The sequence below is a fragment of the Mesocricetus auratus genome, unplaced genomic scaffold (assembly GCF_017639785.1).
Source record: "Mesocricetus auratus isolate SY011 unplaced genomic scaffold, BCM_Maur_2.0 Super-Scaffold_100676, whole genome shotgun sequence".
In the NCBI taxonomy this organism is placed as follows: Eukaryota; Metazoa; Chordata; class Mammalia; order Rodentia; family Cricetidae; genus Mesocricetus; species Mesocricetus auratus.
The window spans coordinates 31379945-31407832 of NW_024429266.1; the positions used below are offsets into that span (position 1 = coordinate 31379945).

At 38.3% G+C, this 27888-nt stretch overlaps 1 protein-coding gene and 1 non-coding gene across 14 annotated transcripts in view; one reads left to right on the forward strand and one right to left on the reverse strand.

Annotated features, from left to right (window-relative positions):
• Positions 1–27888, forward strand: part of Rabgap1l (RAB GTPase activating protein 1 like) — a 508921-nt gene that overhangs the window by 460207 nt on the left and 20826 nt on the right. For 10 of the 13 annotated variants that reach the window (XM_040737898.1, XM_040737900.1, XM_040737901.1 and 7 more), the window contains 2 exons: positions 13643–13735; positions 25129–25239. In XM_040737898.1, coding sequence (XP_040593832.1) covers positions 13643–13735; positions 25129–25239 — 204 coding nt within the window. Of the gene's footprint in view, positions 1–13642; positions 13736–13917; positions 14205–20942; positions 21732–25128; positions 25240–27888 lie in introns of those variants that run through there. The other 3 variants (XM_040737899.1, XM_040737910.1, XM_040737909.1) reach the window with 2 other exon arrangements.
• Positions 1912–2044, reverse strand: LOC121137351. Its single transcript, XR_005874605.1, has one exon. It is a non-coding gene; the product is annotated as a small nucleolar RNA SNORA1 (small nucleolar RNA).

Here is a 27888-nt window from a genome sequence, read left to right on the forward strand (position 1 = left end):
GCCTTTGTGTGTGGGTATGTGGGTCCCTGTGGAAGCTGGAAGAGGGTGTTGATCACCTGAAACTGAAGTTGCAGGCTATTGTGAGTCACCCAAAAATAGATGCTGGAGCTCATTCTTATCCTTTGTAACAGCAACAAGGACTCCTAACCACTGAGATATCTCTCCAGTTCTATGCACTATTTTTTCTTGGCTGCATATCTTCTACCTAACTTGAAGTAATATATATGATTCAGTAGCCAAGTACTTGGAAACGGTAAGTGATAAAAGACTGGGAGAAAAATAAAAGGCACAATTACAGAATTCAGAGTTTATTTAAGATTTATTTATTCCTTATTTGTCTGTATGGTATGTGTGCCTTTGTGAGTTTATGTTCACCACATATGTACAAGTGCCAGGAGAAGCCAGAAGAAGGTTCCGGACCACAAGAACTAGAGTTACTGATGGCTGTGAGGCAACATGTGGGTGCCAAGAAGCAACTATGAGTCCTCTACAAGAGTAGTCAGCCCTATTGACCTCTTAGCCATCTCTCTAGCCCCAGCATAAAGATTTTAAATAAACAAAACAAAATCAAACATACAATGATATTGAAATGGTAGGTAGCAGTTCAGGGCCAGAACTTTGGGCCTAGGCTGCCTAGATTTAAGTGAACCCCCAGCCTGCTAGCTGGATAACCTTGGGTAAATTATTTAGTCACTCTGTACCTGTTTCTTCATTTGAAAGATAAGGATAATAATAGTGTCTACCTCATCAATGGTAAGCTCAAATGAATTAAATCATATAAGATATACAGCAGTCAGTGCCTGGCACATAGGAGTACTGGCTATGCTTGTTGGTTTTGCAGGGGGGTTGGTGGAATCACTGCTATCAAGGCAGACAAATGCCACTTTAAGTCTGTTTGCAGTTCTCCTGTAGATTTGTTTTGCAGTTTCCCACTCCAAGTGAGTAATCTTTATGTCTTGGCTTCTCCATAAATGGTGCTTACACCTTCTTTGTAGAACCCAGAACACTGGACCCTAAATTAAAGAAAGCTTTAATTTAGCTGAAAGCTCTTTTATAAAAAAAAAAAAAAAAAGCAGAGACCTCCTTTGTTTTACTCAGGACAAGCAGCCTGGATGGATAAGCCTGGCTTGCACAATAGCTCTTAGCAACTGTTGTGGGGAATATAAGGCAGATGGTAGCAGGCGCTCTGTGGTTTGGGTTGCCTATGTACCTTAGACCTCTGTGATCTTGGATAGCAATTCCTCTATTCTCTTAGACCCAACCTGACCTGCAGTCCCTCAAACTGGTATCCTTTATGGATATGTGACCTGTGCAGCTGCATGAACCTCCACACTTGGTTTCCTGCTCTGTCTTGTATCCTTAGTTTTGAACAAAGGCCTAGATCTTCGTCCTACATTGTGTTGGTAACTATGTAGCCTCTCCCATCTGTGTTCATTGTGCCTATACCTGGATACTCTTCCTGCCTGCTTGTCACTAGCTGGCTTACTCTGAGTTCACTTTCTTTACCATTCCTCAGAGGAGTCAAAAGTAGATTCATGCACTATCCCTGCACCCTCACTCCTCCCCCAGAGCGCTATACCAACTTTATAAACAAATACAGTATGTATTTTAGTTGTGTGACTATTGGGAAGACTAGGCCTACAGTATAGTTGGCAGGCAGTAAATGCTGGTGTAATGAGTGAGTGGACAGGTAATTGGAGGGTATGTGCTTTGCTGTCATTGTTGTTTCTTTGTCTTTAAAACAGTGTCCAATTGACCTGATATTTGTGATAGAGTCCTTGCTGGCCTAGAACTCTCAGTGATCCTCATCACTGGTTCTAGAATTACTGGTGTGCACCCCCATAACTAGCATGCATAATTTTGTTGTTGGGTTTTTTGTTTGTTTGGTTTTGTTTTGTTTGTTTTGTTTACAAATGTTACAGGTCTCATTATCACCACTGTAACATATCTACTATGATGGAAACATGTCCAGTGTCTCAACTTAGCCATGTTAACCAGTTCTGGACACTGATTAACAGCACCCATTCTTATGTAGAATGAGGCTGATTATTTTTTTAACAGAGATATTATGATAAATTTTTCTTCTCATGTTAAAAATCTGGTGTGTGTGTTTATAATTTTGTTTTTGAAAGGCAGAAATTAGAGAATTGATCTATATGGCAAGTTTCAGACCAGCCAAGGTTGTGTAGACTCTTTGTAAAAACAAACAAACAAATAAAACAAAAACAACAGCTTTAGCAGCAGCAGCAGCAACAACAACAAAAACCTATCCCAAACCTTAAAAAGTTGTTGTATAAAACAGCAGCCTTATTGTGTTGGTACAGTTTAATAGTACTGCTGTTGATGACTTTGCCAGCCCTAGGTTCTTTAAAGGTAGATGGAACCAGTAAAGGTTACTCATTTTTTCTTTCCAATTGTTTATCTTTGTCGGCTTGGTATAGTAAAATTATATATATTGTCTTATATGTTATCCTCAGTTAAGTTTCTCATAGTGTAAACATCTCTAGCCTTCCACCTACTTGTAGATATTTTGAACAAGAGATAGATCTCTTCTTGATCCAATTGCCGATAAGGACTGACATAGAATACTACTTTAGGTTTCTTAGCGTCTTTTATTTATTTACAGAGTTAGTACAGTGCTGTTACAGTGCTTGTAGTATCGGATACTAACAGAAAACAGTGTCCCCTCTGATTCCCTGCTCATTCTTTCTCTCTTTTCAATCTCTAGTTTCAAATACACTTGATTAGCTCACTCATGATGCCCAGGTATATTGTATTCCCCTAGCCCAGTTCTGGAACTGTATTTGATTAACCTAATTCTTAGAATCAAGCCAGTACCATCCAACATGTATTCAAATTTAATGCATTATAGACTTATCTTGTAATATTAATTTCTAGAACTTGATCATCATTCTGTTACTCTACAAACACTATACTAAATTTTTAAGTGATAAATTTCTAACCCAAAAGTCCTTTAAAGATGGAATTTTACCCGAGAGGTTGTTATAGATTTTGAGTACTTCTCCTAAAAAAGAAATCAAAACATTTGGTATGGTCTACCAACTTAAGATATTACTGCTTCTTAACTTTTGCAAAGTGAAAAAGAATTAGAATTTTAATAATTTAGCTCCAGATGAGGGTAGCAATATAGTCACAGAATTTTTATTGCTTAATTTAAAAGCAGGCTAAATGGCTTGTAAGTGCAAAGAATCCAAAAAAGAGATTTAAAAAACAATAAAAATTTCACAGCAACTATTGCCTCCTGGGAGTGAAGAAAAGATCCCAGCACTATTTGTGTAAATCAGTACAGGGTACAGGATGCAGTGAGAACAGAAAGAAATGAGCGTAGGAAATAATGCACAAAGAAGAACATTCTCAAGGAACATGCGGGCTTCAAAAACTGTTCCATCTCAGTGCTGATGGATCCCAGTACCTTAAGGTGATTTGTTTTAAGTTATAAATCTCTTGAGTCATTTATGCTGTCAATGCTTTTTTTTCACAAGACTGAAAGGAAGAAAATATATTGTTTCAGCTTGCCTCCTCTTAAGACTTTATGGAATTTTAAACAAGTTTCTCCCAGAATTAAATTCCTCACTTATGCATATATTGACAAGGATACGAAGTTCATTATCTTCTGATCAGGAGTTGAAATAACTGTATATCCATTCTTGAGTTGAGTAGCTCAGTTAGTTGTACACACACACATACACACACACACACCACACACAATGTTTTTTAAAAATAACAAGATATCCAGTATGACTAAAACAAAAATTGTTTGTCTCTAAACTCTTTGACTAAATATCCTTATCAGTAAAAAAATAATTTTACTCTATACTTTCAGTGTATATATTCATTTTATAATAAATGCTGATCCTCTACTATAATAAAATGAGCACTAACATAGATATGTTTAAACATAGTGTAGAAAATACACAGGACAAATTATCATGGTCACCTTCTGTTCTTTTGCAAAATATGACATGGAGAAAATACAGATTAGAATTCAGTGGACCAGCATGCCCTTGCCAAGTGTCTTTCCTAAGTGTAGTGGGAAGCAATTGAAAATTTTAAGAAGCATAATGACTTATTTGCTTCTGAAACAAATTACAGTGAAAATATTTCTAGCAGAGTACCAGGACACCAAAACTAGTTTGGAAGTTATACTGTAGTCCTGATAGGAGGAGCAAGGAGTTGAACCAGGCAGGGTCCTGTCAACAAAGCCCAAAGGAAGAAGCAAGCATAAGCTATCACATATTTGAATATTAGTGAGGGAGGAAGTCAAAGGTCACTCTGGGCAACTGACATGAGCTTCCAGATAGAAAATGAACAATGGAAGAAAAGCATGCTGAGGATAGGGGTAGGGAATGAGTATGGGTCTCAAATTTCTCAAATGGGAACCATGCAAATAATGGTGTAGACATTTAGCTTTTGGATATATGGTTGAATGCAGTGGAAGTTCTAAACCAATGTCTTAGTTGGGGCTCCTAGTGCTGTGATGAAACACTATGACCAAAGCAACTTGAAGAGGAAAGGATTTGTTTGACTTACACTTCTATATAACTTTTCATCATTTAAGGAAGTCGGGAACAGGAAAGGAGCTGATGCAAAGGCCATGGAGGGGTGTGTTGCTTACTGGTTTTGTCATCATAGCTTGTTCAGCCTGCTTTCTTATAGAACCCAGGACCACCAGCCCCGGGATGGCACCACCCACAGTGGACTGGGCCCTCCTCTATTAATCACTAATTAAGAAAATGTCTTACACTTTTATGTACACATTTTCTCAATTGAGGCTCCCTCATTTCAGATGACTCTAGCTTGTGTCAAGTTGACATAAAACTAACCAGCACAACCATAAACTATAAATCTGGACATTTATAACATAGAGTTAATACAAAAATTCCTTTACTTCCAGACATTATTTATTGATAAGAATGTCTTATAATAGAAGTGCCAAGGAGTTCCACAAAAATAGTTTGCTAAATCTAAGATGACAGAAAAAAAGATTAGAAATGAACTGTAAGCAGATTGTATAAAATGTACATCTCCCAAAGCTGCTGTATCCTCAGAACTAGACAGCTTCTATTTAAACATGGAAAAGAAAGTTGAAATCAGTATTTCATGAGCTTTCATAGACACCTTGATGAGTAGACTACATCATGGAAAAAGCAGTGAATACCCCAAAATGGTTTACATACACTTAATCATTAATGAGTCCAAGATCTTGTCACAGTATGTATCATTAGTTATGAGTAACTAGGAAAAACAGTCATGTCAGAATAGATGGAAGCAAGTTCAGTGCCATAGGTTGTTACTATGAATGGAAGGGGAGGATACTTAGGAAGTTGATTACTGTTGCCTTATGAGTTAGAGATATAGAAGATATGAATGCATTCCTTTTCTCCACCCTCTTACATGATTGTGATCCTTAAGTATTAGAAGTTGTCTAATAGTCTTTTGTAGGATCTGATGTTTTGTTAATGTTTCTAATTTTATGAATAAAATATTGTTGACTAATGTCCCCTTTCTCTTATTGTTAAGAGCTCAGAGTCAAAGTAGTTTGTGTTGCTATCTAGTATGAAGGGGGCCAAGGTGAAACCACTAAGACAAAAATCTCTTCTTGGACATCTCTTGGCTCCTTTAATTTACAAACTTTTGCAAATATGATTATCCTTGACCCACTTAATATCTAGATGGATAAATTCTTGCAGAAGTGACTGAGATCTTATATTAGAAACCTTTCAGGTCACATTTAAAATTTCCGAAGACTGTGATTATATTTTATGGCTATTCATTTTATCCAGTGATTAATATACAAAATGGAGTGGTTAATATTCATCCTAAGAAATGTTCTAGTAACTACAAAGCAGCAGGTAATGGTTATTAGCTTTTCTGTGTTATTTCAATTTTTAGCACTTGAGCTTATGACTACTAAGAACATTTGCTTTGAAGAATATTAGCCTAGGTCTGTGGTGGTTTGAATGAAAATGGCTTCCATAGGCTCATACGTTTGAATGCTTACTCACAAGGGAGTGGAACTCTTTAGAAGGATTAGGAAGTGTGGCTTTAAAGGAAGTTTATCACTGGAAGTGGGCTTTGAGGTTTCAAAAGCCCTTGCTGGGCCCAGGGAGTTACCCTCTGTCTCTGTCTGTAGGTCAGGTTGTAGCTCTCAGCTGATATTCTGATGCCACGTGTGCCACCATGCTCCTACCATATTATTCACCGTGACAATAACAGACTCATCCTCCAAAACTGTAAGCAAGCCCCTAATTAAATGTTTTATTTCATATGAGTTGCCTTGGTCATGGTATCTTTTTAAAGTAATAGAACTGTGGCTAAGACAGAGCCATATTGGCTGTTTAACTTAATTTACTAAGCAGGGATTTATCTCACCATCTTTTACATACATGTTGCTTTTGAGCACAGGAGAAATGGTATCGTCTCATTGAAGAAGGAAGGGTTCCTCGGGTAGTAGATCATTATTTATCCCTGGCATACAAATGGACTTTGGGTGCCCATTCCACATGGAGGAATGCTCTCTTAGCCTGGACACATGGGGGAGGGCTTAGACCCTGCCTAAGATGATATGACAGACTTTGGAGATCCCCTATGAAGGGCCTCACCCTCCCTGGACAGTTGAGTGGTGACTGGGTAGGGGACAGGGGAACAGGGGAGGAGGGGAGGGAGAGGGAGCTGGGATTGGCATGTGAAACAAGCTTGTTTCTAATTTAAATTTAAAAAGAGGGGAAAAAGGGAGGAAGGTTCCAAAGCAAGCACAACAAGACTCCTGCTCACTGGGTGCTGCTCCCTCACTGCCTTTCACACCACACATTTCCTCTTGATCTGCCTTGTACCTTTTGATCATTTGTTGACTGTGGTAATTAGACATGTGTGTGGCCTTCTGTCTAGTCCTTCAGCCTCCTAAGTAGCCCTGACATGTTAGAGAAAGTTAAAGAGGGTAGGCTTCTGAGGACTACTGTCTGCCCACTTCTGACTGTTCATCAACTGCATTACCTTTCCTGCTTCTCTTCATTTTTCTCATTTGTAAATTCTAAATAACTCGCGTTGGAGTCCTTAAGAGGATTAAGTGCTAGCATTTCTAAGTTATCACTCTAAATCTGTTATGAAACTTTTTGACCTGAAATAATTCCATACATTTTTAATGCCAGTTACTGCTGACCAAAAACAACAGAGCAAGTGGCTATCATGGTCATTCAACATTTAAAAACACTTGCTACCAAGTCTAATGACTTTTGATGCCCAAGGACCCTCATGATGGAAGGAAAAAAAAGAACCAATTCCTGCAAGTTTTCCTCTGACCTCATATATTTGCCTTACCTCCCTCCCTCCCCCCCCCTCTCTGTCTGTCTGTCTGTCTGTCTGTCTCTCTCTCTCTTTCTCTCTCTCTCTCTCTCTTCCTCAAAATAAAGAAACACTATAGAAATAATTTTCAATGGCAGAAGGAAAAAGCAGAGTGTGGGAGCACTCATGTGTAATTCCAGCACCTTAGAGTATCAGGGGTCAAGACCATCCTTGGTCACATAGTGAGCTTGAATACAGCCTGGGTTACATGGTGAGCCCTATTTCTAATACATACACCAACACCAACAGAAGGAAGCAGACACCAGAATGTACCAATGCTGTATTGAAAACTTTGCAGGCATCCTTTATTTATTGGCAGGCTAGCTAAGTAATTTTCATGTTAATCATAGACCCCCTAAAACCTGGCAGCCCTTTGATTGTTACTGTGAGAAGAGGATATTGCTAATTTTCCTAAGTGAGATTAATGGAATCAGGGATGACAGGGGATTGGGTGGAATATGCACAAACAAAACTCATCCTACTGGGTTGGGCATGTAGCACAGAGGTAGAACGCTTGTCTAGTGTGGGCAAGGCCCACTTCAATTCCTAACATCAGTTTAAAAAAAAGATATATTATTCCATAAAGCCCATATAAACAAAAGATAATGCCATTTATACAGTATGTACCAGGCTGAAATCTCCATGTTGTTTCTTTTTCTCTGTTAATAAGTTGTCTTTAAGTTAATATAGCAGATGCATTTTTGTTACTTAAGAATTCTATTGTTGGGGGTAGAGAGGTGACTCTGGAGAGAGTTGACCCAGGTTGGATTGCCAGCACCAACAAAGAGTTCCAGAAGATTCTATACCCCTTCAGGACTCCGAGAGAACCAGGCACATATGTGGCACACATAAGTACATGCAGGCAAACACCCATACACATAACAATAATAATAAATAAGAATTCTGCTGTCTTACTTGTAACTAGCCCAAATTTAAGATCTATAGTGTTGGGAAGCACTTGAACTCCTAAATAGGCAAAGATTGATTACATTTGTTTATAAGAAAACCTAACTAAATCACACTTATAAGAAAAATACAGATTTTAAATTTTTGAATTGTGAGATGTTAGTGTGTGTGCCACCACCACTCTGATATGGAAGTCAAGGGACTGTGTTTTAGAGTCAGTTCTTCATGTGGCCTCTGGGAGTTGAGCCTATGTTACCAGGCTTACACAGCCACTTTTACCCACTGAGCCATCTTGCTGGCCTGAGAAATATATTTAATTCAAAATAAATGTAAGTAAAATTTGGGCCAGCTAATGACTCAGAAATTTGGGCTGGTGAATGACTTAGTGGGTAAAGGTGTTTGCCACCAAGCCTCACAATTTGAGTTTGATCCTTGGGACCCACACATGGTGAAAGGAGAGAACCAGATTCCACATTTAATCCTCTGACAACATATATACTGTGGCATACATGTGCATGTATGCATGCATACAATAAACTGTAATATAATTTATAAGAGCCATAATGCATATGAAGTTCAAGTATTACTAAGTATTCAAAATAGATAATAAAGAAAAAATAAGGTAATAACTGATATATTTGATTAGTAAGATCAATATTATTACAGCAAGTTCATTTTAAATTAATATGAAACAATGACAATCAAAATATTTGATTATACCTAAAAATGAAAAATATACTCTTTTTTTGCAGCCCAGTTTAAGTACCCACATGCATGCATGTGCATGTGGAGAGCACATATTGACCTCAGATGTCTCATCTGTTGCTCTCTGCTTTATTTTTTGAGATCATGTTTCTCATTGAACCTGGAGCTCACTGATTGGCTGCACTGGCTGTCTTGGCCCTAGACCCTCTTATCTCCACCTCCCAATTCTGGGATGCTGGGCACTACATCTTGCTTTAACTTCTCTGTTGTTTTTTTAAGTAAGTGTTGGTCATACAGGCTCAAGTCCCACACTTATGCAACAAGCACTTTACCCACTGAATCATCTGCCCAGCCCCAAGAAATACATTCTTTAACTGAGAGTGAGAGAGAGAATGTGGGCAATGGAGAAAGTTGAGTATACATATTAAACATTCCTAACCTGAAGCATTTTGAGTTCTACCAGAAGTAGAAAATCCCATACCTGGTTTCATATAGCAGGTCTCAGTCACAACACACGTACAGGGGTTATGCATAGGGAGTTCAGTGTGTAAGTGCACTAGCTGTGAAAACACGAGGACCTGAGTTCCTGAGTAGTTAGTAGTTAGGCACTTTTTGTTGTTGTTGTTTTGTTTTGATTCTGGATTTGATTTTGATTTTCCAGGCCTGGGTGCAACTTCAGAAACACCACAGTCAGTGTGATTAGTGATAACAGAGAAAGCACACAGGGGCCACTTGAGTTTGCAATTCAGATGGAGCTGCATGCCCTTTACCTGCCAATAACTGTATCTAGTTTTGCATCCTAGTATTTGTAACATAAGGTACAACCACTTATAGCTTATCTTATATTGGCATGCTTGTAATCAGTTACATAAAGAGGAGGGGAGGGTTGGTTTTCTCTTTTCTGTTTTCAAGTTAGCATGCATAGTAATAGTTTAATTCTGGAATATTCATGCATATATGCCATTCTTGCTTTTAGCAAACATATAAAAACTTTGACTTCTGTTTGTAAACATTTTATAGCACAACTAATCGCAGTTATTATTTGTAATGTCTTGTTTTAGTTCCCTCTCAGTACCATAGTAAATTCTTGTAAGTTAAATGGTTGTAAGGATATGTGTAGTACTGTATAGATTTGTAGGCTGTAAGAAGACGTGGTTCTCACTGAACAAAAATGAAGGTGTTGTCAGGGCCATGTTCCTTTGTGGAGGTCCATTTCCTTGCTCTTTCTCCGTGAAGAGGCTATTCACATTCCTTTACTGAGGGAATTTTCTTTCCCAAAGGCAGCAACAGCAGCAGTGGATTGGCCTTTTGCCAATAGTCATGTCTCAGTGGAGTCGGAAAAAATTCTCCCCTTGTAATGATTCATGTAATTTCACAGGATTTACCCAATAATCTAAACTATTTCTATCTCGGATTCCTTAAGCTTAGTCACATTTGAAAACCCATTTTGCACTGTACTGTAAAACAGCACATTCATGGTTGTGGGGATTAGCCCGAAGGCAATTTTTTTAACCTTTTTTTCATTTAAAAAGTTATTTTTTCATTTTACATACCAAACCCTTTTCCCCCTCCCTCACTTCTCCTGCAGCCCCATCTCCACCCCTTTCCAGGACCCTCATCCACTCCTCAGAGGGATAAGGCTCCTGAAGGCAGTTTTGAGTGGCTGTTTTTCTAATTCAACTTCTGCTTCCAATTGTTTTCTTATTAAGTAAGTGTGTGTTTTTAAAAGTTGATTAAGAGAAAAAGCAGTAAATAAAATGGGTATGAGTATGGCAAAAAGGTGACACTAGCATCAGTAATATTAGGAAGCATTTCAGCTGCAAGTCCCTCTCTCTGCAAGTGGGACTCCAGACCTTGGCCACAGTTACTCAATGCTTCATCCTAAAGAAAAGGTTGATGAGTGGGTAGTCTCCAAAGTCCCTCCAGCTCTATTTAACTAATTCTGTGTAAATGGATATTTATTGCATGAGTCTCCATGTCAGGGCCAAGTACTGTGTCATATGTCTCTAACATGAATGATTCTAAACATTGGTTCTGCCTGAAGATGCTGTCACCCCAGAGCGTGGCTGTCATCTGACATGTCAGCCCTTGGTTGACTGTCTGCATGGTTTGTGCTGTCATCCCACTGGGGTTAGATTCCAGTTTTATTTTCCTATCTGTTTGTTTGGTTTAAATTAAAATAAAATAGCTTGAGAAACTAAAATTCTAGGTCTTTGGCTAGGCAAAGCACTCTGCAGCTGTATCTCCAGCATTCTTTAAAATGACATTTTGAAATACCGAAGCTTGTTGTCAGTTGTTCTCATTCCCCCATTCAGCCAATTAGGAAATTCTGGAAAGGCAGAAGGTGCTCAGCTGGTGAAATAACCTGCACACTGCATCATTTAGCATGTCAACAGAGTGCTAGCTAATTCTTAACATGTACTTCAAGTACATACCTTCTCTACATTGATTTTTCTTAAGGGATAAATACCTGTACTTGAGATACTAGGTTCTTCCAATTTTAATAATTTTTAGTTGGTCTTTTGTTCTTTTAATGAAAACTACATACTGAACAAGTTTTCTTTAATTCCTGTCTTCAGTACAAAAAATTACAAATTTCCATATTCCCTAAAATAACATATAATTTGTATAAAATAACATATATTCTTGAACTGTAATGCTAGAATGTGAAAATTCCATTTTCCTGATTACCTCATACATACTGAAAGTCTGACATCGGCCCTACTGACTCTTCTCCCCAAGTCTTTCCCCGTTGCATCGTTCCAGTTACAGGTGGATGCTTGGTATCGCCCAATAGCACAATATAAGTAAGCTTGGAAGGTTTCCTAGCAACACATTGCTCTGGGAACATGCTGTTTCCCTGAAGAAGATGAAGCCAAGCATCATAAAGTCTCAGCCAGATCAGAAGGATTCACTGAGGGGGTTTAGTGCATTTAAAATAATAATAATTGTAATTATATATAGTGTTAAATACATTTTCATTTTTTCACATTGAAATGAACCTCTTCATATAAACAGTAAGCTTGAGTTTTACATGTCAGAAAAATCTTAGTTAATAGTTTGAAGATTTTTAATGTATAAGCTTACTCTTAAGTTACTGATGAATGGTTTCACTATAGAACTATATATGAAATATTTTCACCTGGGACTGATGCTCAGCCTATTTCTTCGTGGTATAGCAGTCCAACTACAAAAATGTTGAAAGACTTATGATGCACTAGGAATGCTGTGGATTCCACTCCCCTTCACAGTAATCAAGGATTAGTGTTTCTCATGACAAGATTCAATAGTGGCTTTGCAGTTCAGTCACTCTTCTTGACCGGCTGGAAAATATTTCCCCATAATCCAAGTAAAAAAATCTCATAATGTGGTTATTGAATGGGTTGCTCTGTGTATCCGGTTTGGACCATGTTTTGTAAAAATCCCCATTCGTGCTCAACAGCAAATCACTGCAGTATATCACATTGCTCTGATGATGAATACCAAGGTAATCAGAGCAAAAGAATAATGCTGGTATCTGTTTATTTAACAAACTCTCTGGCTAGATTGCAGGGAATTGATGTTATACTCACCCCAGAAAAGTCTAAGTATCTTCATACCAGTAATTCTGTTCTCTTTGGTGCTTCTATTTTCTAAACATCATATAGTGAACTCAGCAGGAAACAACTTGTGGAGGCTTAGGATGAGCCAAATCCTTTTATAATTCAGTTGTGTGCTAAGAGTATAAACATATCTTCCTTGCCTTCACCAATTCCTAGAGAAGACATACATAACATGTTTATAGACTGGGCAGCTAAGTGTCTACTTGTTGAAATATTTCCGTTCATAAGTAGTGGTCATTCAGACACTGGTTTCTTTACTAACAGTTTTGTGACCCACATCCTGTTTTTATTTTTAGAATTCTAATAAATTGAAAGATCGTGGCCTTTAGAGAAAAACGAACAACTATCTTTTTGTTTTGATTGTAATGGGCTCTCACTCTGTAGCCTGGCTAGCCTGGAACTTGCTGTTTGGACCAAAACTTCCTCAGACTCATAGAATTCCACCTGCCTTTGCCTCCTGGTGCTATGCCCAGTTTAACAGCTGTCTTTTGAAGATGACATAATATTGCAAGAAATCGATGACTTGTTTCATTTTTATTTTATTCAGCATAATCACCTCACATTTTCAGGTTTCAGTGTCAGACTTTACACCCTTTTTGCTTATGATATTGTTACTCAGGTTTTTATTTTTATAAAGAATAAATATTCACTTTGCAATATGATAGAGTAAATTACACCTAACAGTAGCTAAAATTAATAATGTTAAATTTATTCACAAAATATATTGTGACATTGGCAGTATGGTAGAACATGAACAAACCAATTATTTTTGTAACATTGGAACAGAGCACATATATTTGCTTATCTACTGCCCATGGCACCTTGTGTCCCAGCAGAGTTGAATGGTTATATCATCAACGGTATGGCTTATAAAGCCTGAGTGTGTACTACCCTTGCCATCACAGGAAAAGTCTACAAGACTATGTTCTAGAATCCGGTTTTTACCCCCATCTTTGAGTTGGAAATGCTACTTTAGAATTCCAGAAACATAATTGGAAGACACTTTAAAAGTGTTTTTTTCCCAATATGAGGTTCTTATCTAATATGTTGTTTTCCAAACACTGCAGGTACCAACCAAAAAGCTGAAGAAATATGAAAAAGAATATCAGGCAATGCGGGAGAATCAGCTGCAACAGGAAGACCCAATGGATAGGTACAAGGTATGAGAGATGCTTGGCACTTACCAGGGCACAGAGAACTTGATTTACCCTAATTCAGCAGGTGTGGTGAGTTCAGTTCCCTCTGCTCCACTTTAAACTTTACAGTGACATGCTGACTATGCCTGTGTCTTCATTTTCGACTGACTCTCAAGTATTCAACCATAATATTTCTTTTCTTTCAGTTTGTATATTTATAGGTAACTCCAGCTGTTGCATGTATACTGGAAATCTTCATGAGAAGCTGAGAGAAAGGGAAAAATGGCTTTCTGCTTTCAAAAATGAGGAAAATAAAACAGAAAATGCCAAAAAGTACTGTCTTAGCTGTGCATGATCACTTCCACAGAGACTCTTAGATGTGACTGTTCCAAGACTGACTCAAGGATGTTGCAAACCTGTCCCTGTCTGTAGCAGCTGTTAAAAATACAAACTCGGAAGGAAAAATAAAAACCACAAAGATGTATCAAGCACAGTAATGTGTTTGTTGCAATGTTTCATTTCCACAAACAAATGACATTTGCATACAGTTTTAGAATCAAAATTATTTCATTTATATCTTCATTAGTTTGGGTAATAAAAAAGTGTGTCATCACAAGAATAGATATTTTCAGTGGTAATTAGGAGCATTGGCCATAGCATGCAGTGTTGGGAAACAGTAATTTGCAATTTATTTTTTAACCTTCTGAAATGTTATTGTCTTCCTTTAGCTGTTTTAATTCTTGAGACTCATACAGATGCATCCCAGTCCCTCCTCACTACATCAATATCCACTGATACCTAAATATCCTTCCAAGGAAATTATTATGGTGACATTCCTAATGGAACCACCCACACTGGAATGACTTTTACTTCCACAACCAGAGTTGCCTCTGTGGTTGGAAAGGTATATGTTGGCCCCAGTCACATTGTGCATCTTGATTTATTTGTTGACCAGAACAGCAATTAATGCTTGCAGAGGAGCATGGTAGACAGAGTCTGTGGGTTTCATAGTCAAACAGACTTGAGTTAAAATCCTGGCTGTCTGTAAAAAGCAATAGGATTTGAAATCATAAATGAGAATTTTTGTCCCTATGTTACTGGTCAGGATTTTGAGTGAGTCATTGAACCTTTCCATGATTTTAAAATACACATGCATATATGATTTTGTGGTAGATTACTGTGAGATTGAAGGCTGTCATATGTTAAGTACTCAGAACATAATTTGTGTTTAATAAATGATTATTGGTTTTTTAAACTCTACTACTAAAAGCATGACTTAATATAAACTTGGTTGGATGTGCATCTCCAGCATTCACTGATCATCTTCATATTTTACAAAACTACTACTACCCGATAGTCATATCATCAGTTAGTATATTTCTTTCCTTCCTCTAGAACTGGCTTGAGAAATGAAAACGATTCTACATATGGTTATGATAGATAACTCTTGCCAGATTATATGCTCATAGAGAAGATTTGATGACTATCCACTGTTATCTTCTCAGTAAATCCAGTTTTAATGCCAGATCTATGATGCAGAAAGGTATGAATGGACTCAAGATTAACTAACTGTTAAAGATCAAAATAAAAGCCCTTTAATTGCTTTGTCATTATAATCATCAGAATACTTGCACCATTATAAATAAAGTGCTTTTAGATAAAAGAGAAGGAAATGATAGCCCAAACTTATGTAATTACATAGGTACAAACTGAGCACAGTTTCATGCATCTAGGTGGCTGTCTGTCAGGAGTTTCAAACCAGCAGCATAGTGAGACCCTAACTAGAAGCACAAATAAAACAGCAGCCTCACAGAGCCTAAAGAGGCTATAAAACAACTGAAATGTAACTGTGTCTTTCATCCTTTTTGTATCAAGAAAGACATGTATAAACACTTATAAACTGTAAGATTATTTGTTTTCAATGATATAAAATCACAGTTTAAAAATAGGTATTTTAGGTTCAAGTGTTGTGGGTTTGGTTTTTTGGTTGGTTGGTTTTATTTTGACAGGGTCTTGCTCTATATTCCAGACTTTATTTAGGCCTGGCCACCACTCCCATCCCATTGTAGCCTTTTATTTGCACATGTCATATACCCTCTATCACTATTTCTTTTTTATGATTATAGTGGCTTCCTAGTATATTATGTAATCAATATTTCTATACCTTTTTAATAATGTGTAGGTATCAGTCCCCATGATCTACTTGGAAAAATTATAATCAAGTTATAATTATATTTCAAGCTAGTAATGGCCAACATACTTCTAGCTATCAAAAAGTGTGGTTCTTCAGGTACACAAAAATCTGGTATAATAAGTAAATTAAGGTTAGCTGGAGAAATGTCTCTTCCAGGTAAAGGCACTTGTTTCCAAGTCTGATGACCTGAGTTCAATTTCCTGGATCCATAAATGAAGGAGAAAACCGACTCCCAAAAGTTGTCCTCTGACCTGTACACTCATACTATGGCATATGTATGCCTACACATATAACACACAAATAAGCAACAGCTGGGTGTGGTGGTGAACGCCTTTGATCTCAGGACTCCAGTGACAGAGGCAAGTGGATCTCTAAGTTCAAGGCCAGTTTTGCCTACAGAGCAAGTTCCAGGACAGCCAGGGTTACACAGAGAAACCCTGTCTCCAAAAAACCAAACACTAAAAAGAGAAAGAGTAAAGAAAAACTCAAACAAATAAGTACATTTAAGGAAGTAAATTATAATTATCTTAATATAACAAAGTATCTTAAAAATATCTCTGACAAGCTGGGCATTGGTGGCGCACGCCTTTAATCCCAGCACTCGGGAGGCAGAGGCAGGCGGATCTCTGTGAGTTCGAGGCCAGCCTGGTCTACAAAGTGAGTTCCAGGACAGCCTCCAAAGCCACAGAGAAACCCTGTCTCGAAAAACCAAAAAAAAAAATCTCTGACATCTTCTGGTCTCTTTGGGAAACAGGCACTTTTCATTTATTAGGAAATGTCTTAAAGACATTGAGAGCTCACACCTGTTCAGGAACAATTCCTCCTTCACCATTGGAACCCATATTGCATAAATTGCCATGTCAACCTCCAGCTTGCCATATGGCAAGAGCGTTGGAAAGTCTGTGGGTACTTAACAAACAAAAACAAAACCCAGAAATGTCATACCATAAACTGTTCCAATTTAGTGCTATTATTTCTCCTATACTTGATGGCATTTTGAAGAAGGGCTTTTACATGAAAGTGAGAGCTAGCATTAAAGATCCAGGAATGCATAGGCTACTCTCAGCAGTCACACTTTCTGCTGTTTCGGTCTAAACTTGTGGTCTAGGGGTATACCTCAGGGGAAAAACACTTGCCTGGCATGTGTGAGACCGTAGGTTCAATGCACAGTAGCATCCCCCCTTCAGCCCTCCCATCTAAGCGTGCTCTTTGTGCCTGTTACATTGTCAGTTTATATTACTGGACTCACTTAATGCAACACTTCAGTCCCAACTGTGAAGGGTGTTGCTATAATTTTAAAATTCTAAGCATGATGCAATGTTCAACGATGGTGGCTATTCATGTAACTGAATTGTATAGTAAAGTAAGGTTTTGTTAAATGTGGTGATGAACAGCTGCAATACCAGCATGTAAGAGACTGAGGCAGAGGGTCAAGAGTTTGAAACCAACTTGGGCCACATAGTGAAACCATGGCTCAACATCCCTCTTCAAAAATCATATGATTTAATGGTATGCAGATTAAATCTATACTCAAACCCAAGACAGATGTTTAAGAATACTGACTTTTAGACCACCCCCTTTCTTATTTCTTTCTTATTTTTGGTATGTGTGTGTATATGTGCACATGCATATACAGGTGCATGCACAAGTATGTGCAAATGCACATGGAGACCAAGTATCAGTGTCTGGTGTCTCCCTCAGTTACTCTCTACCTCGTTTTTGAGATGGGATTTCTCCCAGGGCCTGAAGCTCATTAATTTGGCTACTCAGTGAGCTCACACACAGCTACACTATTTGTTGTCTGTCTGCTTGCTTGCTTGCATGCTTTTGATGTAGATGCTAAAGACCTAAACTTGGGTCTTAATGCTTGCATGCCAAGCATTTTACCAACTGAGCCATTTCCCCAGCTGCTGTATGTTCTGTGAGACAGTTTCTCAGATGTCCTAGGCTGGGCTTGAACTCACTGTGTGGCTGAAGATTACTATGTCAAACTTCTGCGCCCCTTGCCTCTACTTCCTGAGTGCTGAGATTACAGCCGTAAGCCACCATGCCCTGTTTATGTGATGCTGAGAATTGAACTTAAAACCCAGGACTTCTTACACACTAGGCAAGCATTCTACCAACTGAGCTACATCCCCAATTCATCCACCAAGTCACTTGTGTCAAAACACAGTATTTATGCAAAAGTTATACTGGTACAAAGGAGACCTTTTATCAAAAGTTGAGCCAATTAATGACTGCTGAACAATAGAGATGGTGCATTCATTTTTAGTGTTGCTCATTAATTTCTAAGTAGAATACATAGTGTTCCTGTCCATATACATATACACTTAAGAGTAATAATAAGCACAAACATTCCCACTGCTGAATCTGACACCAAATTTGTATTGAGACTCAGGGAACCCTCAAACAACTGCTGTCAGCCTTTAATGGTGTCTTTCTTTTTAACTCTATAAGACTCCGAGAGAGAGAGATGTTTCTGGAGGATGAATATACAGTATTAATTCTGAACATCTTTTATCCTCTCTTAACCTGGTCAAATGTATGTGATATTGTTTTGTGTATCTATTCTGACCTTTTGGTTTGTAAATTTGATTGAGTCCAAATGGAGTGAAATGTGAGCTATAGAAGTGGCTAATGATGTCCCCAGAAAATTTACATTTATGGATAGGTATATCTGTTTAGAGCATTTGAAAAAATTGTAATCAAGCCCACCAAAGTAGATAACAACATTAGAAATCAAGATTCTCTTAGCTACATGAAGGACATGGGTTGCTTTCAATGTGGGGAAAGAATTTCAGTAATTCAATCAATTGGCTAAGCTTCTGGAGAACTATAGTCATCATCCACCCTTAAAGAAAGATACACTCTTTTTCTTGTTAATTAAGAGCTGCTGATAGTAATGTGGGTCAGGTCTTTAAAAACACAAGTAATTAATTAAATTTAGTGAATTTCCCAAAGCATGGTAAAAGCTGCCTGTTCTGTAGGGGAAGATACTGGGAAGAGTGTGGACTGTTTAAACTGTTGGGCTTAAGACATGCATAGTACCATAAATATATAATTTAGAGTTTAAATACATAACCATATTTAATATAGTTAAACGTAGAATGGTTAATTGCCTTCATGAGCTTAGTTAGACATAGTCAATTTTTAAAAGTGAAATGTAATTAATGGAGCAGGGCTTGCCTAGCATGTGGAAGCCACTGAACTTGACCCCTACCACCACCAAACCAATACAAACCTGAACAAAATATAATCCAAATAAAAATTCTTCTTCTTTTCTTTTACTTTTCAATGACTATTGCTTTTTATTTTTATTACTGAATGGTTTTATTGCATATTTTTTCTTTGTAATAACATCTATGGTTACTGTCAAAAGCATAGCACAGATTTTTAACTTTTTAAAATACATTTTTTTATTCTTTTTGTCTTTCATATCATGCATTATGGGTTATGGGGCTTGGGAGCATTTTTTGTTTTGTTCTTTGAGACAGTGTTTCATATGTGTGTGTGTGAGAGAGAGAGAGACAGACAGACAGAGACAGAGAGAGAACTCTGCATGTATACCTTCATGCCAGAAGAGGGCATCAGATTTTATTATAGATGGTTGTGAACCACCAAGTGGTTGCTGGAAATTGAACTTGAGACCTCTGGAAGAGTGTCCAGTGCTCTTAACTGCTGAGACATCTCTCCAGCCCCAGAAATGATTCTTCTAATGAGTTCTATAAATCATACTAAATTTTTCTTTCTTACCTGTAAAAAAGAAGATGGTGGATTTATTTATTTATTTACTTATTTATTTATTTATTTTTAGTATGTTGGGCCTTTCCTTACTTGATGGATATTGAGAGAATTAAATTTATCCTTGAAAAATATTGTTCTACCAATGAAAATAAGTATATGTGTTATTTCCTTCATATCAAAGAAGCTGTTGTTGACTTTTGGGAATACCTATCCTGTAAAATAAGGTGCTTTTAATGAGTTATAATGGACATGAGGATAGTTTCTGTTTGCCTGTGATAAACAGATTTTATTTATGACTGTGTTAAACTTCAGAAGGTTCTACATTCTTCTAACCCTGGCCAACACTGTTACATATTGTAGCTGCTGAAGAATGTAGCTAAGGAGGAACAGATGGCTTCTGCTGGTGATGCCCCTGACTCAGTAAAAGTTCATGTGGAGCTCTAAAAATGCTAGACATAAGAGAATTTTCTAGTGTGTCTGTCATTGATCTCTAGGATCCGCCAATGTTTTTCTTATTGTTGAGAAACTGTATGACAATAATATGTTTCTATATCATCTCTAACTATTTACTTTCTGTTTGTTATTTTTGAAAACAGGGTCTCATACTCACACAAGCTAGTCTGGGAACTCAATGCGTAGCCCAATTTAATCTGTGTGCTAGAGTAGAAAGCCACAGTGGCTTGCAAATCTGGACAACTGGTGTATTGTGTTATTGTTTGCCCATGGCTACTTCTGCACAGGGACCTTCATTGCAGCATGGAAATGTGCTGAGATGTTTAATCTCCTTTGCTGAAGTATCACCTAAGTTTGCAGGAGTTTCATTTGTTTTTAATACGTAAAGAAATGCAGTGTGTTTTCCCACCTATAGTTATTTCTGACAAATTTTGTTCTTACTTTGACACTTTAAATGTTTAAATTGCCATAAAAAGGTAAAATTGAATGTGATGAGAAAAGGAAGAAAGCATTAAGTAGTTTCCAATATCCAGAGGTTTCTCTTGGATTTCATTTATAGGTGAAATAAATATCTAAGTATTAAATCTGTAGTCATTTATCTTTGTAGATCAAAAAACTGTCTTTTTAAAAATCTAGGTATGATGATAAACTTTTTTAAAAGATATATCCAAGGGCTAGAGAGATAGCTTAGTGGTTAGGAGCACTGGTTGCCCTCCCAGAGGACCTGGGTTCAATTCCCAGCACCCACATAGCAGGTCACACCTGTCTGTAACTCCAGTTCCAGAGGATCTGTCATCTTCACACAGACATACATGCAGGCAAAATGCCAGGTCAAATAAAAAAGTAAAATTTTAAAAAGTGTCCAAAATAAAACTTTCAAGAGTTAATGGTTTTGTTGCTAATAAAATTGTACTGAGCCTATGAGTGAAACATTTTCTCCGGACCCTTAAATATTTTTAAAGCATGTGCCAAGAATTCCTCATAGCAGCAGACAACACACCCAAAATATTGGGTGGTTACATAGCCATGGCCTTCTGCATCATTTTTTCCCTGAAAGCTGAGTTCATTTTCTTTTCCTTGCCAACCAGCATTTCTTTGGTTTCTCCTCACCCATCCCTTAGATGGCTTCCCAAGAACTTCACCCCCAGAAATAAACAGGAACCAGGCACAGTTTTCCATTTGCTTTCCCCTGCTTAGGAATTTCAAAGACAAATATTCTGCAAGGCTTCTGATCTTGTCCTATGAGGCAGGCCCTCCCACCTAGCATTAACACAGAATCAACAAGTCATCTGTAGTTGCTAATATTTCCACACACGGCATTTTCATCTCCATAAGTCATGCAAACTGCAAATAACATTGTGCGGAGGGAGGAGTCTTCCTGAGTTCAGACTTGCCCACTGGCTGCCTGGAGTATACTTTTCCATTGAATGTTTGCAGTCACAGAGAGAACTTCACGATATGACATTCTGAACAAACAGTGAGAATATTAACAAGTGTCTGTTTCTGTTACTGCCATTTCCTACATGTATTATTAGTAGGTGTGCAATCTCACTGGATATTCCTCTTTGTTTTTCAATTGTCTTTGTACCTATGGTTGAAAACGGTAGTTGGTCTATGACCTTTGAGGAGGTAAGTTGGTTTTTTTTCAATCTGTGTGTGTCTGTATTAGTGTCTGTCTCTGAAAAAATGCAGTATCGTCCTCCTTAAAGTTACTAACCAAACTTTCCCAGCTGTATAAATCCTGTGCAGGAAGGGAGGGAGTGGCTGAGGAAAGTTGTATGGTTTTCGTTCAAATGGTGTCAGCTGTGTGAGATGGAGCATGTTTCAGAAGTGTGATGTGCAGGTTACATAAGCTATGCCTCCTGTAATCTTTTTTGAAAGGCCAGGAGAGCCATCTGCCTGACTTGTTTCCAGGATCTGAGAAGCTGGCACATATAACCCTTATTAACATCTACTATGTGGATATCTGCACTAACTGAAGTTACCCAGCTTACTTCATGGTCTCTCTCTCCAGAAGATCCTTGGTTTGAAAAGAACTAAGACTATCAAACCCAACTTTGTCCCCAGTGTAATGTTAAGGAAAACTTTTTTTTTCAAAGTAGTCAGCTCTGAAAACAGTTCTGGCTCCTTAGGAAAGACTAGAAAAGACAACCTAAGCATTGTACCATGTTCTAATCCTTGGTATGTTTGGGCATGTTCATCACAGGAAATCGCTGTCTCAGCAGCAAAGCACCCAGTTATACTCCATGCCTCTGGCATGGCAGGAGGACACCTCAGTAGCCGGAATTGCCCTCTGGAGGAGGATACTGCATTTTTGGCTCCATAGCTTGCTTTCCCTTGTCTGTGAGTGCAGAGCAGGCATTTGACACTTCCCACTGTGCCGCTTGCTTTGCAGACACCAAACTGAAGCTGCTTGCTAAAGCAAAAGCCAGTAGGCATGCCTCACGGGCCAGTCTGCTTCATAGGGACTTTCAGACACTTAGCTCTTCAGAGTCCCCTTTGTTCTTACCCCGTTGGTTGTGTGTCTGATGAAGGGTTCAAGTTTCATCAGTAATGAGAAATTCCCAGTCAGAATTTGAGCTGTGCTCACTCACAGCTTGCTTCTGTAATCCATCAGACCTGTGCTTCTAATTGAGAGTAAAGTTGCTACCTGGTGCTACTTTTAAATACTTAAGTAACTTTCCCATGGGCATCATATGACTACCTGGAGGTTAATGCACTTCTCAACACAATAGCAGCAACCTGAAAAACTGGTAGCATATCAATATGATGTAAATAATAGTTGAGAAAGCAGTTTCTATCTTTGAATTCTGGGAGCACAGTCTCAGGAGAAGCAGGATGTGTAACTCAGAAACAGGTGGTGAAGTCTTATCTTGGCCTCTTGAAGGGATTTATCAAGAAATGAGAAAAATCTCTTCCCCACCCAAGCAGTCTGTTTTGTGTGATATGTGATGTTGAAATCATGCTGGGTACTGTTGCTTTCTGGCAAGGAGACATTTATTGAGAAAGCTTCTGAAATATGTTTTTAAAAATCTGAGTTTTCTGCAAGTACATGAATAATTTCAAAAAGAAGTAATAGATGTATCAGAAATACAAACACTCCAGCCCCTGGCAGAAATCTGGTTCCTTGGGCCTTTTTCCTATGTGTTACCTGAGTACTTCAATGAGAGTAGAGCTGTAAGAACACAGACTTTTGACAAATACGAGTTGCCCTATCTATCCAGGGAACACTGTCTATCCAGAAACAAATAGGGCAAAGAAGAACTTCTCAGTTGTTACATTGTGTCTTGTTCACTGGAAAAGATCCAGTGTAGTTTTGTGCAGAAAATGATCTTGTTTAACAGTAGGTTTAAATCTTCCTCCTCTTCCTCCTCCTCCTCCTCATTTTAGTGTTTTATCACCTCTAGTAGAATTAAAATTCTGAATTGAAGGGGTTTAACAAAAGTTTTTAAAAGATTATTGTAACTGTATTATATTCATTGTAGAAAACCTGGGGTAATTTGAAGAAGAGAAAGATAATGCCAAAACTAACCCACTGCCTAAAGCTAATAACTGTTGTTCATATTGTTATAAAAATTAGATTTTCTAGCAATTTTTAGAAAATTTTCTCTAATATGTATTAATATATGGAATTCTATCATGAATTTTCTTAATAGTATTTGAGAAATTTTGAATTCTCTTTTGCTTCTTAGTATATCTGTTTTGCAAGAGGTTTTTTTTTAAATCCACCAACTGTCTCTGTTAATTTTTTTCCCAAAAGAAAAGATATTGTCAAAGTGTAAGGCTATCCTTCAGCTTCTCTGCTGACTTTCCTGTTTACAGGTCCTCAGGCTCTATGAAAGTATCAGGCCTTGCTCTTACTGTCTGTTTTATGGACCCGATTCAGAAATGGAGAGGGCAGTGGGTTATTAGGGATTAGGGTTCTCTGTCATGTAACAAACACCAGGTTATTCGGCAAAAGGTGAAATTAATCCCCACCTCTAGTATGCCATGCGGTACCATCTTCCAGAACATACATGTGTCTTCTGTGTTTTTGCAGTGCTTTGTGTGTTTGCCACTCTGAGAAAACACTGACAGAGGTGTACATCTAAAACCAGAAAGAGCCTGTTACCCTGAAACTCTTCCTGTCTGTCCCCTTTAGAGTCTCCTGCAAGCAATAGTAGCAAAGAAAACATTTTGATAGCATGTGATATAAGATACTAAGTGCTATTCTGAAATAGACATGCATACTCGGTTCACAGTGGCAGCCAAGAGGTGTCTTGCTTCCTAACAGTTAGTCACTTGATTCATTTATCATAGCTTAAACTTTTCCTGAGAGCGCAAAGTGGGAGAAAAACAACTTAATATTGTTTTTCATCCAGAATCAAATCTGAAGTTTGAAGAAAATAGAAAATACATTTCAGGACTCATTGCTTTCAGTAACACAAAAACATTATATACAGAAGTAAATATATCTTAAAGAAAGAATAAAACGATCAGCTGGTAGAGAATCACAAACTCATGTGTCTTCTTTTTTCTTTTTGAACCCACATATCTTGATTTTATGTTGACTGTTTTTAAACAGCTTCAATTAATTTGGTCCCGCATCTTAGAGAAACAATTTGGGGAAAAAATGACCAGCATCATCCCTGTTGGGTCTTGTGAACTATTTCTCTAGAGGTCACACTGTGCATGTTTCAAACAAGAATTGTTTGTGTTCTAGGTCTATGTGAAAACCTCCCATAATTGGGAGCACATTTGGAAACCGTGCTCTTTGTGGAGGGGCTTATCTGATGAAGTTCTGTCTTACCTAATGGAGTTAGGCGATGGTTGTTAAACTTCACCGGTAGAGTCGCATCCGCACTGCTGGCTAAACTCACTGTGGTTTCCCAGACAGCAGCCTGCCTTCCTGTGCCACTGTGCCTTCTCTTTTACACCTGAGAGCTCACTTTGTTGCTGTTGCCTGCCCCCTCCCCACCCCCCACCAGTGTCTACTTGTATGTTCAGGCACTAATGTGTCCTTCTCGCTGTTGCTCTTTTTCTGCAGAGGGAGAACAGAAGATTACAGGAAGCCAGCATGAGGTTGGAACAAGAGAATGATGATCTTGCCCATGAACTAGTGACAAGCAAAATTGCTCTGCGGAATGACTTGGATCAGGTAAGTTTGTCCTTTGCTGTATAGAAATGTTACTACAACAGCTTCTTCCAGGGTGAGGACCAATGTGCTCCTGAAGTGTTCCTTCAGGCTTTCTCTGTTCCTTTGCTTTGGTTTGGTTTTTGTCTATTTGTTTGTTTTGACACAGGGTCTCTGGCTGTCCTGGAACTTAGACCAGGCTGAACTGGAAGTCACAGAGATCCACCTGCCTCTGCCTCCCGAGTGCTGGAGGAGTAAAAGGTGTTTGCCACCTCCCCTGTGTTTGCTCTGTTCTTGACATGAGCGAGGTGCTGAACAGATAACTGGTGGGTGGCAGGTGGCAGGTGGGAGGGGAATCTTGAGCTAATTACAGAGAGTGAAAAATGCTAGTCTTAGAGAAAGGGTTTGGATTACTTTCAAACAACTTCTGTAGCATACTTTTTAAAATCCTATAAACAACTCTTTCCTTTGTCAGTACTTCCTAAACCAAAAGTTGCCAGGAATTACCTAAAAATATTAGTCACTGAGAGTACACCAATGCCAATTTGACCTATGGATCTGTTACAGTAATAGTTCTCATCTGTGACATGTAGAATTGTATGTGAAGAACATAAGGAAGAGTTTGGCCAGGAGTGGCAGTACGTCTTTAATCCTAGTAATCACGAGGTAGAAGCAGGAGGATAGGGAGTTCAGCTTCAGGGTTAACCTGAGCTATGTAAGAGTCTATCTCATAAAACAAAACAAGAAGGAAAACCAAAAAGCACAGTTCAAGAAGAACTGAACTGTTGAGTTGACAGGCACCTTAGTGACTAAGACTGCCAGACTGCCTCTGTGTGAATCTTACTAGCTGTATACGCTGGACAGTCTATAGGTATAAAAAGTGTCTACCTCTTAGGGATGAATTCAGAAAGTCCTTCAGTGGTGTGCTGGCTAATTTTATGCCAGCTTGACACAAACCAGAATCATTTAAGCAGAGGGCACCTCAGTTACAAAGATGCCCACAGACTAACTGTGGGCAAGCCCATGATACATTTTTCTTCATGGATGTGGGAGGTCCAGCTTACTGTGGGTGGTACATCCCCTGGGCAGGTGGTCCTGAGTTGTATAAGAAAGCTAGTATGTAGCAGCACTCCTCCATGGCCTTTGCCTCAGCTCCTGCCTCCAGGCCCTGCCCTGTTTGAGTTCCTGCCCTGACTTTCCCTAGTGATAAGACCATTCCCTGAAAATGTAAGATGAAATAAACCCTTTCTCCCTGTTTGTTACTGTGTTCGAGCATGGCAATAGAAATCTAACTAAGATGAGTAATGTGTGTTCATTACCTGGTAGCTGTTGCCAGGAAACTCTTTGATCTTTAGCTTCCCTTGTTCCCCACAACATCATTGACAGTCGTTGGACTTCCTGTTTTCTTTTGCAAACATTTTCAGAGATGATTGCTAAGAAGAAAGCAGTCATATACAGTTTTAAATTTCTACTGTTTTTTGCCTTCAAAAGTGAAAATATAATAGACCAGTATCAGAAAAATTAAGACTTTTGAATCTAAAAGAGTAAATCATTATTGCCTGTGTGGTGACTGGATATTTATAGGATTTAAATACATATTCACTAATAATACAATCTGCTTAACATTAAGTATGGCATAAGTCTCTGCCATGACTTCTTTAATCTCCCATCTTAAACACCTAATTTTGTCACTCAAAATTGTTTTTTTAATTTTTTAAATGTTTCATACGATGTGTGCCTGGTACTTGAGGAGGCCAAAAGAAGGAGTTGGATCCCCTGCAACTGAGGTTAGGGACCTTTGTGATCTGCCATGTAAGTTCTGGGAGCCAAACTTGGGTCCTCTGCAAAAGCAGTATGTGCCCCTAATCCAAAACCTTTTTCTCCAGCCCCAACTCAAAAGCTTTTAAATGGGAGGTGAAACCTAAATATTAAGGAAAATAATAATAATAGGGTGGGATGAAGCTGAGGGAACCAGCATTAAATCTGATTTTTTTCTGCCATAAGCTAGAGATTGAACCACAAGACTCAGATATGCTAGGCAAGTACTTTACTATTCAACCACATCCCCAGCCCCCTAAGTTGATGTTGAAAATAAAACCAAACAAATTGTGCTACTTGGAATACAGGGAATAGAATGTAGAAAAAGAAGCCCAGTTAGTCCCTTTAACAACAAATGCTAGTTCATTTGGAAGCCGAAAGAAGTCATAAGAAGGATGTGACTAAGAACCAGTGCTGAGGATGGTCCCCACTCAGCTTGATCTCAGGAAAGCAGGGCTACATGGGAAGTCTCGGTTCCATACTGGGTTTTCAGGTGTATGTACCCTCCTGATTCTACCATTATGAATCATTTATTCTCTACTAGTTTTCTTAAGATGGTTAACTAAGTGAAAAAAAATGGAAGGTTTGTGCTCAGTAGGGATGCAGTGAAATGAGCTAAAAGGAAAGTTATTTGGTGGTTTGTAGTAAGCCTACATAATGCTTAAGCAAATGGTTAGATTTTCAGTGGTTACTCTAGACATGCTAAGCACTGTGCATAGTAACTTGTAAATACTGTTTCTGTTAATCTTCCCAATAATCCCACGAAGCAAATACTTTTTAATGTATACAATGATAGGAACATAATTTCAAACCTCTGAGATTTCTCCATGCTTGATCACTTAGTATATGGGTGAA